General features: G+C 44.2%; 1 protein-coding gene across 1 annotated transcript in view; it reads left to right on the top strand.

The window, feature by feature from the left end:
• LOC134860789 (gamma-aminobutyric acid receptor subunit gamma-3-like) overlaps positions 1-9,403 on the top strand; it is a 67,862-nt gene extending 58,459 nt beyond the window's left edge. Inside the window, exons 9-10 of the mRNA XM_063877598.1 lie at positions 6,195-6,410; positions 7,563-9,403. Coding sequence (XP_063733668.1) covers positions 6,195-6,410; positions 7,563-7,846 — 500 coding nt within the window. The 3' untranslated portion in view covers positions 7,847-9,403. The remainder of the gene's footprint in view (positions 1-6,194; positions 6,411-7,562) is intronic.
• Positions 9,404-13,980: the final 4,577 nt, after the last annotated feature.

Below are 13,980 nucleotides of genomic sequence, written 5' to 3'. Positions count from 1 at the left end.
TTAAGTGGAGGGCTCTGCGCACCTGTAATCAGATTATATTGTAGCTGCCATGTGTAGCATTTTAACCTCAATCACTCGCACATTAATTTGGAAACATCCGCGTAATTACCCCAAACAAACAGGCCCTCGCTGTCGCCTCTGAGGCACGCTGCGTTTGACTCGGTGTTGATGTGCTGGAAAATGTGCCCTCACTTTCTGCAAACTAATATTCATGTTACTGCATAATTTCACCATCACATTAGCCTCCTCTGCCAGAGCGTGTGTGTGTATACACTCCTAGTTGTTTCTGTTATCCAGAGCTGATGCAAACAGTAGTGACACCCACCCTGTTGAGAGGCGATTCAGAGGACTGACATAGGGAAAATAAGGGGGGGGGGGGGGGGAGCTTCAGAAACACTGGAAGGTTATTGTAATGTCAATTGTGTCGGACAAACAGGCCAGAATACGACATTGCAGCTTTAATAGAGTCAAGTTATTTATGGTGATGATTATTTGACTCGGGCCTAAACTTGAAAATAGAGAGGACACACGGGACAAGTCAATGTTCAGTCTTTCTTTAACCTGAGAGTGTGCAGGTGCTTTGCATGATGCTGGTGAAATGTGGCCCCCGTGTGTTCTTTGAGCCCACATCTTCAGCTGAAACTGGCTTTATCCCCGTCACCCCCTGCTGGACTGGAAGCTGATGTTGTATGTCCTGCTCTTCACTTACGTGTTCATTTGCAGGTTTTATATTTGTTCTTTTTTCCTCCAAAGCTCTTTATTTTTGTCATACTGCCTGTTTGCTGGCTCTGTTGTGATTGGTCAACCCTTTAGCCTATCACATACAGTGTGTTGGAATGCTACACAGTGATGTCATTATGTTGTGGTTTTTGATTTGAGGCAGGCAAAGAGTGTGTTAAGCTACTCAAAGTGGTGTTTGGCCACATTTTGTCTGGAGTCTTGGTAAAAGTCATGCTGTCTTGTGATCTGGGCACTGATCCCTGACTGGTTCCCCCTCAGGGCTATTTATAGATGCTCCGTGAACACAAGCTGGGGGCTGTTCCACCTGGTTTACCCCTGGATGCATAACAAAGGTCAACGTGTGATATTTGTTAGCATAGCGTAGCAACGCCATGTCTGTGAAATGTTGTTTTTCTCATAGATGCATGTATGAGCACGCCGTCAGTATTGTCCTGCAGTGTCTCTCTCTCCTCCCTCCTTCTCTCTCTCTCTGAGACTTTTTGTTGTTCAGCTCGCCTGCACAGACAGGAATCGCCCGGTTGCTATGGCATCATGTAGTGAGAGTTCCCAGAGAATGAATTAAAGTGAACAACAGGAAAACTTGTGATATTGATTTGAAATAGCAGCCCAAACTGTGAGCAGCCGAAGGGTGGCTTGTGAGGAAAAGCAAAGATGGTGGTGGTGATGTTGTTGTTGTTGTTGTTGTTGTTGTTGTTGTTGATGCTATGGCTGTTGACACTTTGAGCAGATAGTGAGGTTTAAGGTAGTGAAATATATAGATCATTTACTTCGTTTAGGTGTAATTAGCGGGAGAGGAAAAGGAGACAGTCTAGACGAGCAGGAGACCAGAGGAGGGAGCTTGAAATAGACGGGAGCAAGTTGTCTCTATGGAAACCAGAGGTGAAAACAGTGGCACACACACACACTGCCATGAAAGACATGGGAGACGAGGATGAAAGATGGAGGAGAGAGAGTGGAACGATGGGTGAGGAGCAGAGAGAGGAGGAGAGGATGAGAGGGAAAGATGGTGAGAATTGTGTGTGTCACAGCAGTAGATATCGATGTCCCAGTGGGCATTAATGTCAGCGGGTTCATCTGTCTTTGAAAGAATTGATTTCATTTCAGCGAGCCAACACAGTATTCTCCCTCAAGACTCCATGGGGAGTAATGTCTCTGAGACAATGGCACTGATGACACAATGAGATGCAGAAGTTAGCTCCAATTAGTGTAGTTATTTACCAGCATGGCGGGTAAATATTGTGGAGTGGTAACTATATTTTGGAAGATGTTGGATGGGCTTCAACGGCAGGGATTCAGGAGCTGTGTTCAGTTTTTGGACTTGAAGTTTGCATATTCATGTAACGTCCAACTATGTCATTGTCACCTGTCAGGTATGTGGTTATTGTAATAAGGACTGTCAACGTCGGTGCATATTCAGGAAAGCTGAGCGCTAAACCCCAAGTGGGCCGTGTTGTTTCAGTGTTTATTTAGAAAGGAGCTTTCCTCTGTGTTTTTGAAAAGAGCTTCCACGCCTGTGTGCACTTTTTCTGGCAAGGGGCTTTGTAGCAGATGTTACTGGTCTATATGTAGTTGCCTACTTATAAGTGCACTTCATGGTAATAATGGAGCAATGCTAGACGCTAAGCTGAGGACATTTGTGTTTCGACTTAATGGTGGTAAATGATGTGTTTTTGAAATGTAATGAAGTTTTACACATCCCAGAAATGAGCATAACCTCAGGTAGTGTTATGTGTCAGTGGGTTTTAATTGTGATAAATGATGATTAAGTAGAGAGTGTTATTAAGTCATTACATGTTGTTACCCATGAAGGGAGCTGAGGTGATGGGAGGTAGTTGTAGAAATGTTCAAAAAGGTATGCTTCCACTGGTTAGCGTTGGCTGTTGTATAAACGTGTTGCTGGGTAGATTAGGACACAGTAGTGGGGTAAGTGTCAGCATCATTTGAGGTCCGGTTTTTGTATATTGAAGTGTATTTGGACATGACGTAGTTGTTAAACCATGACTTGAATTGAAGATGTTCCCTTTAAAGGACTCGAGTCAAGCCTGTAATGCAGGGGTGTGGAAACTGCGGCCCGGGGGCCAAATGTGGCCCACAGGCCATTAAGAATCAGCCCTCTGCAAATAGTAAAAGTGTAATGCAATAAAGGCCCAGCAATGAAACTTGTGCTTGTGTTATATAGTACTTTAGAAATATATATGAGGCCAATTTGAAAATAAGTGTAGTGGTTTAAAATGTAAAACATTCTCTAACTAATCTTAGTTGATAAAACCCATGAAGTAATTTGTATAACGAGCTTGAAATGTAACCTTGATATTTACTGTTAGTATCAGCAATGTGAGGCTGCTGTGTTAAGGAATGAGCTGCCAACAGAGTAAATGAAACCCTACAGAGAGAGGGGGTGTAGGCTGTTGTTTCCTTAAAGCATTTGGAAGTATTGAGCATTCTTCACCTACATTTGAATGGTTTTGCTAAGTAATATCAGAAGTGATGAGGCGATATTCAGCTGCAGAAGCGACCCAGCGCTCCGTGTATTTTTGGTATGTGGTCGTCGGTCAAGAAAGTTTGGACATCCCTGCTGTAATGGATCAGACTTGGTGACTGCATTATCCACTGTACTTTGTGTGCGTTAGCTTTGATGTACCAAAGTAGGTTTGATGATGACATAGTTCCAAAAGTGACGTGCTTAACGTGCCTTAGGTGTTGCTGTTGCTGTTGCTTCCTCCCAAGTGTTTGTTTACTGTAAGGCTGTACTTGTGTATTTGGCGTTAGGGAAACCCTGATCCTCTGTGTGTGGCGTTGTGGATTTAGTGTTCATAGTGTGACGGGTTGTTGCTAGCTTAGTAAAGTATTTGATTTGAAGGTTCCACCCCTGGCTCCCAGGGTGGATGGAACACCTGTGAGTAATTGGGAGTCGTCAGGAGTGCTGCGTTGCCATTGGTTGATGGGTGTGAAGTGGGCCAGTCACGGAGGCGCAGGACAGACGTGATTAAAAGCAGCCATGTGGGAGAGCGGCAGCGAAGCGGCTGCGTACTGCGAAGGACGGCAAAGGACATTGACTCAAGGGACTCGGGAGGACGAGCGGAGGCCGGGGGCGGCCCCCCCTACTTCCCCGGGCCCAGGTTTTCCCCTCTCTGCTGTGGCCACAGCCTTCCACCGTATGTGGCACGCTCCTATGGCTACTTCCAGCACATGGTTGGTTGCAGCTAGCCTCTAACCTCAGGTACACTTGTGCCTTCTGCTCCTAACGCCTCTCCTTCACCACATGCTCACTGGCTTTCGGCTTGTTGGACTTCTTTTCTTGCTCTACTCCACTAATGCTCATTTCACATTACTTTCTCTTGCTAAAACTACTCACACTCCAGACATGCAGTCCTTAGAGCACACTACCTTCACCTGGACCCATTTCATGTCAAACACCACTCTGTTGTTGGGTACACATCTTCAGATCACCTTGAAATACATCTACGCAGCTCAGACAGACTCAATGCACAACTTCAAGTCTTTCAACCACTTGTTCTGGAGTTGTGCTTTGGATCCTTTGGCTGGAACTTCAAGTCCAACAACCCAAAGGGGGGCAAAGTCTACCAAGCAAACAACAGAGTGGAGTCTCACATCAGGTAGGTCCAGGTGAAGGTAGTCCACTCAAACGGCTGCATGTGTTGACTTCTTCAGCCATCGTTGGTGAGTTGGAACAAAGGCACTCAAAGGAACATGAGTAATGCCACTTGTTTGTCTTTGCATCGTCTTCAGTTTTGATCTGTTTCTTATGCAGGGAATTTGCCACTCCAACAAAGGACAGGAATCCAAGATGGCTTCCACATAACACTGGTGTCTCCAAGAACATCACCAGTTGCAACAACATCCATGCTAGTCAAATTGAATGTCTTGATCAAATATGTACAACAACAATGCCTTTGCATGAAAGCATTCTTTATTTGGAAACAAATTCAAGTTCTTACTTACCAAACCAACTGTCCTTCTTTTCCAATGACTCTTCAACTTGCTCAAACACTGCACAACACAAGTGTTAGCCTAGCCTAGCATCAGCCTACAATGGATGAAGACAACATTAACAAAAGCTTACACTCACATACAACTGCATTAAGGGAACTTCACCAAACGACCACAAGAGTCCTGCTTTGGGTGGGAGGAAAAGCAAGGAATCAACATTATTACACAGCCAATAACTCCTCCACAGAACTCATGTTAACAGACAAGGCTTGGTAGCTGCACTTGGCCCCACTGGTTGCTAGGAAGATGAACGCTGTGTCGAGGTAACTATAGGAGCTAGGCAATAAAGCAAAGATAAAGAACAGTTTAGCTTACAAGTGACATTTTATTGAAAAACACAGACCATGACTGTGACCACAAGCCATGCTCTTCATTGGTGGCAACATCCTGGATTCACCTGAGGAGAAAAGAGCACAACGTCACTTCACAAACTTACAGCTCACTAAAGACATACAATAGGCATTTCAATTCAACTCAAACTCACCACAAAGCCAATCTTACACGGTGAATAATATCCAATAACACACACACACACACACACACACACATATATTTTTCTATATAAAACAAGGATTTTCACCTGTCCGCTTTCCCACTGTTTCTCCTGGTACAAAACCACATGCTCAAACTGGTGAGCCGCAACGCCCACCACCTGTGTCCAATATATATATATATATACAGATATATATATATATATATATATATCTGTATATATATACAGATATATATATATATATATCTGTATATATATATATATATATATATATATATACAGATATATACAGATAGATATATATATATATATCTGTATATATATATATATATATATATATATATACAGATATATATATATATATATCTGTATATATCTGTATATATATATATATATATATATATATATACAGATATATACAGATAGATATATATATATATATATATATAGGCTCAGCAGGAGCCCAATAAACACAGAGGCCTAAACCTCCTTCACAATAAAAGCGTAAACAATGACTTCCCTGGTGGCCTTTCCTGGTTAAAAGCACATTTGCTCAACCTGACGCCACTCCCACTACCTGTCTCCAGTACATACAATTACCCCAGTTGCCCAAAGGTGCCTTCAAAATAAAAGCATCAAACAACTTCAATTAACTACAATAACAATAATACATTTACTATAAACAAAGAAAGCAAGCCAATAAATGTTTCACCATTACATCGTATCCATCAGGAAACCGCTCCAGCTCTTCCTTTAGAGACAGCTCATGGTTCAGTCATCATGACGAGGTCCGGGGCTTTTGATGTGCCTCTGCAAAGTACAACAGGATTGATTCAATCATGTGGACCAGAATACCCCACATGCATTAATAATGGTCATTGATAAATCTGCAAGGCTCACCCCAGGGCTGACCATCATACTCACTCATGATTCCCTCCTCCCTCCCTAGGAATCACCACAGTGCTGACCATGACCACGCTGAGCACGGTGGCCAGGAACTCGCTGCCCAGAGTGTCCTACGTGACGGCCATGGACCTGTTCGTCACCGTCTGTTTCCTGTTCGTCTTCGCCGCCATGATCGAGTACGCCATGCTCAACTACTGCGCCTACAGTCTGCGCCAACCTCCTGCCAAGACACAGAGAATGGTAAGGGAGAGTGTGAGCAATATGCTGGACTCCTAAACACATTGTAGAGCATCTGGAATACAGTGCACTCAGTGATGAAGCCAACATACTACACATAACAAAGCATCCACAAACACATTTAGCACCTACAAATACACACACACACTATGTGTCCTAGTCTCTCTAGACAGTGCCAGATATTAATAATGATCTCATTAGTTTAAGCACAGGGTGTCATGGGGGGGGGGGCACCATGATTTCTTTGTGGCCAGTGGAGCACATTTGTCCTCGAGCAGTGGCTGCTGTACAGCCTAATGCTCTGAGTGGGTGTCCTCCCGGCCACACCTGCTGCGAATGCTTTCATGGAGGCAGCGCACATCCACCAGGACTGAGTCAGCCCCCCCCCACTATCACCACTGTCAGACCCTCCACATCCCCTCCATTAGGACTTCTAGCCAATGTTTCCTAGCATTTTTAAAACACTGTCAGAACAATTAAGCCGTGCTACATTCAATCCTCTGTATTTTGGCCTGCTCTGTCTGTGGGGAAGCCTGATGTCCCCCCCCCCCCCTCCCTTTTGTGCCGCCCACTCACTCAATGCTGTTCCTCCACATCTAACTCTCTGCCTCTTTCACCTCCCACTCTTCCTCTCGCCGACTACAGAGATGTGTGAAGATTTTACCCCAATTAGGTTTTCCCTCATGATGCTGGAGACACCAGGGAGGAAGTCACATAGTGGATTTCTCAGGGGGGGGGGGGATGGATAAAGCTGGCTATAAAAAGGATTACAAATAAATAAATGATTCTTGTGATTATTACATTTTTTCCCCTTTTCAACGAAATATGTGTCACTTTTCGACTTCAACATTACAGACGGATCAATGTTCAACATTGAGTTGTATTTTCAAACCCTTACACATCGCTCTGTTCTTGGAAAAACACATCGATTACACAATGCTTTTTGCAGTGATGGACCCGTTTGGTTATTTGCTACTTTTACAATCAAAGCGACAACAGGGGAAATGTTCAGACTGGTGCATTTGTATTCAGCACAACAACACCGTGCATTCATGGACGTTTCCAGCAATCTAAAACAGCCATAGGGAACGTGTCAGGGCTTTGTGAAAAGTAAGCAGCTACACTCACACTGAAAACTGACCCAACTTCACTCCCTCTTTCTGTCGTCCTACACAGGCCTACTCCTCTTTCACCATGGGCCACGCCCCTCGCTCCATGATGCCCATGGGCAACTCGTTGTTCTGGCAGGAGTACGACGACAACTGCCTGTACGAGTGCCTGGACGGGAAGGACTGCAAGAGCTTCTTCTGCTGCTACGAGGAGTGTAAAGAAGGCGGCTGGAGGAAAGGACGCATCCACGTCAACATCGGGGAGCTGGACGCCTACTCCCGGGTGTTTTTCCCCACCTCCTTCCTGCTCTTCAACATAGTCTACTGGGTCAGCTACCTCTACCTCTAGTGGGTCTCGGGCTGTGACACGTGGGGCCCCTGCTGAAACAGCCACAGCCCACTTTGCACCGCGGCCCGAGATTTAAGGTCAACACTAAGGAGGAAACACGGTGGATAAGGAAAGACGTGCCACCTTCTGGAGCGGCGAGACGTACACGTGTGCTGCGGAGGCCGTGGTACTTTGAGCGATGGCACTCCCAGGAGATATAAACGCTCGACTGTAGATCAACAAGCCGCCAGCATTAACTTGAATGGTCCCGTTTATGGCTCTCTCTCAGAAACCAAACCACAGACGGCTGTGGCTTCGGGGACGGGGTTGCATTGCTCAATCTTGGTCATCGAGACGGCGAAGCACCCATAGTGCCTTCTTTAGAAAGGGTGCGGCACCCAGAGGACCCCTTGCTTCAAAGCTCATCTTCTTTAGGCAGCAGCGGTTGAAGGGACGGCTTCGGCAATTGTCAATAAATAACACTCACTGTACATGGGCTCCCGGGCGTCCTCATCTGGAGGAGATGGATGGCAGTTCTATGATGAAACCGAAAGGACATGGGACACATTAGAGGGTGTTTCACCAAATTACACTCAACAAATTAAACTAATACTGGTAGGAGAAGCAAACAGTTGGCCTTTAACGTCATAAAGTTTCCTCCCACGCCTCAGCCGCCCCTCAATCGCCGCTGCTTGAACCCCTATAACCTCACACCCCCACCCCGCCGCATGCTGAGCTGTCTATTCTTTAATGAACCTGTGACACCACTGGAAATGTTTAAAACTAGCACTCACTTTTAGTTAACCCTTAGGAATAGTTTCTTATAATAGCAACCTTTTCTTCTTCTTCTTGTAATTGACTATAATTAGAATTAGTTGTATTTTTCACAGCGAGGCGCCACCCCCTGTTGATCGTAGGGCGTGAGTCAGTGGTCGTCTTGTTCATGATGCTTCACGAGCGAGCCATGCAGATTACAGTAGTTGCCAAGAACATTTGGGTGTTTTATAAGAAATGCCGGGTTACATTCTGACACACAATGTATAACAAGTGCATCAATACATACCAAACATGCTAGTCTCATACACGGATGGGCATGTAATGTATGTTACAGTATATGAATACACAGATTAGGGTTAGAGCAGTGCCGGTTTCCAGATATAGGACATCTACTTTTCCTTATTTACACGCACAATGATGTGATATTATTATTATCCATGAGGCCTCTGGATTACTTTAGTCTGAAGGGAAAGTTCAACATGTTCTCATAAATAGCTGGAGGCTAATAATTGGGAATGTGTTTTCACAAGTCCAAAACAAAGAGTCCTAGATGAAAACCTGTTCCCAAATGAAGCTCAACCCCTCCATACATTATTTTCACATTTTGTGTTGCAGCAGTGTTGGTTAATGGGTAAAGGTCACCCAGCAGGACCTCTAAAGTCTGAGTCCACTTCCTTCTGCTGGTTTAAGGAAACTATGAACAATAAACAAAAACCAGATTCAAATGTCCCACTTTGGACCTCAGTGAGCTTTAGAGGTGCTACTAGGCAGAATGTGTTACCCACGGCTTCATCTTACTCTCTGCAACAAAGCAAGTCACACACACACACACACACACACACACACACACGACGTATCGGTGTTTCATTCCAGTCTCAGATGTAGAGCTTAAAGTGCCGGGCGGTAAACTCATTTTGAAGCGCTATGGTTAGGTTTACTGTTTTATGGTGTTTTTTGCAGTCGTTTGGCTTTGTAGAACAATCAACTCCCCCCTTTTCCCTTCCTCCCCCCCCCCCCTCCAATACACACACACACACACACACACACACACACACTTTCCCCCCGGTATTTCTATGTGGAGAGAAAAGCTTTTATGTGAGATGTATCTAATTACTGTTTCTATTTTCATACAGTTCTATATGGAACAGTAAGGCCAGTAGTGAGGCAAACTGGTTCCAGTTCAGTCAGTTCAAGCAGCCTGAATGAGCTCATATTTAGGGAGGGAGGGAGGGAGGGAGGGGTTCTTAGATATATATATATTCATGAGGCCTGCAGACATACAGTATTTGTGGGCTGTCTGAAAGTTTCTCAGAACAACACAGTGCTGCTGGGACTTTGAAATTAACAGAAAACTATGGGATTGCTCCAGATTTCACTAAATGAGCTCTTTGGTAAACTGAAGGTGTGCAGAAATGCCCCCCCTGCCCCCCCTCGTCCCTCGTCCCTCGTCCCTCGTCCCTGCACTACTCTAGCTCCTAACAGACAGTGTGATTTAGATCCATGTGTCCTGATGAACTGGCTGAATCGACCCGAGCTCGGCCCACACCACAGTAACGTCTCCTCACCTCTGATATTTCTACTACACTTTATAAGTGTCTTAGTCCGTTGAGATACTTCAATAAAACTAAATCACTTTTTTCTACGTCTTAATGAACCTTACCCGTGTGTTTCAGCTGACCTGTATTTGTAAAGCCTCGTTCCAATCAGAGTACTAACCCACCATCAGAGCATCATTTAGTGGCTGAAAAGCCTCTTCCGGAGACCTCATCACCCCCATTAGAGCCGCCTGTATGAAGCGGAGCGTCAGTCACACACGTCACCCCCGCTTTATCCTGCTCGCCAATTTAGTTCTGATTGTCAGCGAGGTCTCTGGGGACACGGCTGTATGAAAGGGAAGCCACTCTGACTTTGGTTCAGCACTCCTGCGGGGTAATATTTTATGAAAACAGGATCTAGAGTGGAAATAGGTATCTTTTTTCTAGTGTGTGGTACATTGCTTATATTAATAAATAATGTTTTGGTCAAGTGCTACTGTGAAGTCTGTTTCTTGTAGAATGAAAGTCTTCCAGGGAAAGGCAGCACTGTTTATCCACCGGAGACTGCATCGCTTGGAGTCCATAATATCCGTCTTTTGGAGCGATTTGAACAGGATTTCATGCTGAGTCTCCTGCCAAAAGTGACCAACAAACATCTCTCTCTTAAAGCTGCTCTTCACATGCAAATACTGTGTGTGACTGCAATGTGATTCAGACAATAATGCACCATTTAGAATTGCAGCATGATGTGCTCAAACTGCTAGAATTAAGTTAACATGCTCAAAATCACTAATTTGCCTCTAAAGGTTTTATCTTTCCCTAATGCCTCTGAGACCCTTAGCCACAGACACACACACACACACACACACACACACACACACACACACACACACACACACACACACACACACACACACACACACACACAGCCTGTGGATTAGAGTTCATAATCACAAGAGGGCTCTCCAATCTGTACAACATAAAACACTGTCCATCCTCCCGATTACATTCAAACACCAATAAAATCACTTCAACAAAACCCTCATGGTAGAAGAAGTCCCTAAGTAAAGCACTTCTAAATGTTCCCTGATATCAAATCAATACTAGGTGTGAGTTAGAAAAGTTAGGAATTGCTGTCCAAATCCTATACTTGTACATGCATCAGCCTGCAATTTGTTGCTGTTCAGTCAAAATAAGGTCTCACAGATAGTTACTGAGACTCTGAATGAAGTGTTAAAATGATCCCTAACCGTTTCACTTGTTGCAAACCCAGCTCAACTGCTCAGTGCACATCCATTGCTTTCATTAGTACCACAAAAAAGCTAATTCTATGTCCTGATGGGCGACTTGACAAATCAGGCATTCCAGACACAATAGAGTGAGCAACAAATGTCCTCAGGCGCGACGTGTCTGCCTAATAACAACGATACCACTAATATCAAGCGACAGATGCACGAGCACGTCACTGCTTCGCCCTCACTTTGTTGACCTAGATCGAAGCGAGCGGCATGAACACAGTACGAGCGAGTAGAGTCAGAGGGTGGGAGTAACAGAGCTGCAGCCCAAACTGCAAGAAGATCCTGCCACCTACACAGGGAGAAAGCAGCATGGCAGGCTAACAGTGTGATGAGGAGAGAGAGCACTGATGCAGGGGGAAACACAGCTGCCAGTGTGTGTGTGTGTGTGTGTGTGTGTGTGTGTGTGTGTGTGTGTGTGTGTGTGTGTGTGTATTGTAAAATGAAAGATTTGTGTTTGTGTGCTCATGCATGTTGGCCTCAGCAGGGGGCTTTTTGTGTGGGTGCATGTATACACTCATAGCTGTGAGTATGTCAGGGATGCACCACATCTCTCTGTGCAAGTTCTGAGGGTGAATTATCAGCTAATACCAAAAGATTCAAATATTATTCTCACCGAAAATATGCAGAGTGTTTATCCCTGAGTGTCTACAGCTCCAGAAACCTCCATCAGGGCAGATTGTGCGCTGAGGTAAACGGATTAAGCTTGTTCTAACACTGTGATATGCCTTGTTGAAAGCATGCACACTTTTGGGAGTTTTTTTGGACGTGTTTCAGTGCCTGTTTCCGCTGAGGTGCCACAGTCTCTGATAATGGAGGTGTTGTTGTGCTTCCTCAGGCAGCGCCACGTCCTGGGAAATGCCGTCTGCAAAAAGCCGATTGCATTCCCAAATATTTCACTCACATGTCTCAAACTGGCATCATGACTCTCAGTGTTTATTAACACAATTCAATTCTTTTCCTTCCTATAATCACTGGGTATTCTGTCACACCCAGCTGACATGCAGCAGGAGGAGGGTTGTGTTTCAGCTAAATGTTTGGCCAATATTTACTCTGGGGCTTTGTTTGGGTCTCTAACGTCTCCCGGGGGAAATGATGTTTATCCGCTGGATGCTCCTCTCTCTGAACACTGGGGTTAGTTTGCAGAGGGATTCCTTACCTTAAATGTTGTTTCTCTACACAGTGTAGTCAAGGTTACCCTTTTATCAAACTCTCCTGCACTTGCCTCATATCTTCTAAAGCAGTCTGTGTTTGATAAACACTCGCGTTCAATAGCATCTGACTTTCATGCAGCTCGTGGTTGGAGATGTGAGGTTTCATCTAAGATGGCTACACTGTTATTTATCTGCAGCCTGACTTTATTCCTCTCTTTCACAGACTTTTCTGAGAGATCAACTGCAATCACAAAGCCACACATAACACATCATAACTTTTCTCCCACATATAAAGTGAGAGGGCTGCAGATATCATGATGTTCTCCAAGTCAAGTCTGGAAATACTGCTTTCAAATGCCCACTTTTGCAGCACTGCGTTTCTGTCTTTAAGGCTGATTAAAGACACGTTAGTCTCTTATCATTATTTTCTAATAAGGAAGCACACAATTTGGGTGGAATGGGACTGCTTCACTGTCACTAACAAACCTCTGCTGGCTTCACACATTAAAGATGGGGGGGTATGATCCACCTGCATGATAATGGGGATAATTGGGCAGGGGTCATTGTCAGTTTTCACTCACAGGAACAGCAGGGAAATACTGCACTGATTTCACGAGGTCACTGATGATAGGAAACTGCTGCTGGTTTCCAATATGATGCATCATTAAAAAGGACTCACAGATTGTGTTTCGTAATTAACCAAACTAACATATATTTGGTGTTTCCAAACACTGACTATACTATGTTTGAATTCTTTCAGACTAATACATAATAGGCTTTAGTGTTTCCAAGTCCCAATTATGTTCCTAAAGAGTAAAGAGTAGTTCTGGGAGATAAAATGTACATCAAATTGAATTAAACTCAACTAAATCAAGGAATTGTCTCTACTGAAAACAGAATAAAGGCAGGATTGGATTTATGACTTAACATACTGGTTCAAATATCACATATTAAACTTCCTTTACTTGACTGCTGGTGCATAGGTCTCTACTTTAAAACATTCATAACACAAGCTGCTGCGATTCTCCAGACTGATGTTGTAGCGACAAATAAAGAACAACAATTTCAGCGTCAAAAACATCTGCTCTTCAACATACTCATCTTTATCGACTGGAGCCTCAAATTGCTGCATAGTTTTCCACTTGAGAGCTTGTGGTTGCACTCTCTTATGTCTGCCAGTGTTAATGGACACTTCATAGCCATTTAGTGACAATGTGAGGCCTGTCAAATAGCTTTTTAATAATGATCAGTAAACAACTTGAGCAGTGGAGGGGTTGATGAATTTAAAAGGATCTAGATGAAAGCATCAGGAATATTGTCAGTTATTAATCTGAGTCAGGCCAATTATTGAGCATTATCTTCGCTGTCTGCTGCTAAAACAAATCAAAGCTAGG

This window comes from Eleginops maclovinus, chromosome 24 (assembly GCF_036324505.1).
Source record: "Eleginops maclovinus isolate JMC-PN-2008 ecotype Puerto Natales chromosome 24, JC_Emac_rtc_rv5, whole genome shotgun sequence".
Classification (NCBI taxonomy): Eukaryota; Metazoa; Chordata; class Actinopteri; order Perciformes; family Eleginopidae; genus Eleginops; species Eleginops maclovinus.
This window is presented reverse-complemented; position numbering and strand designations above follow the sequence as displayed.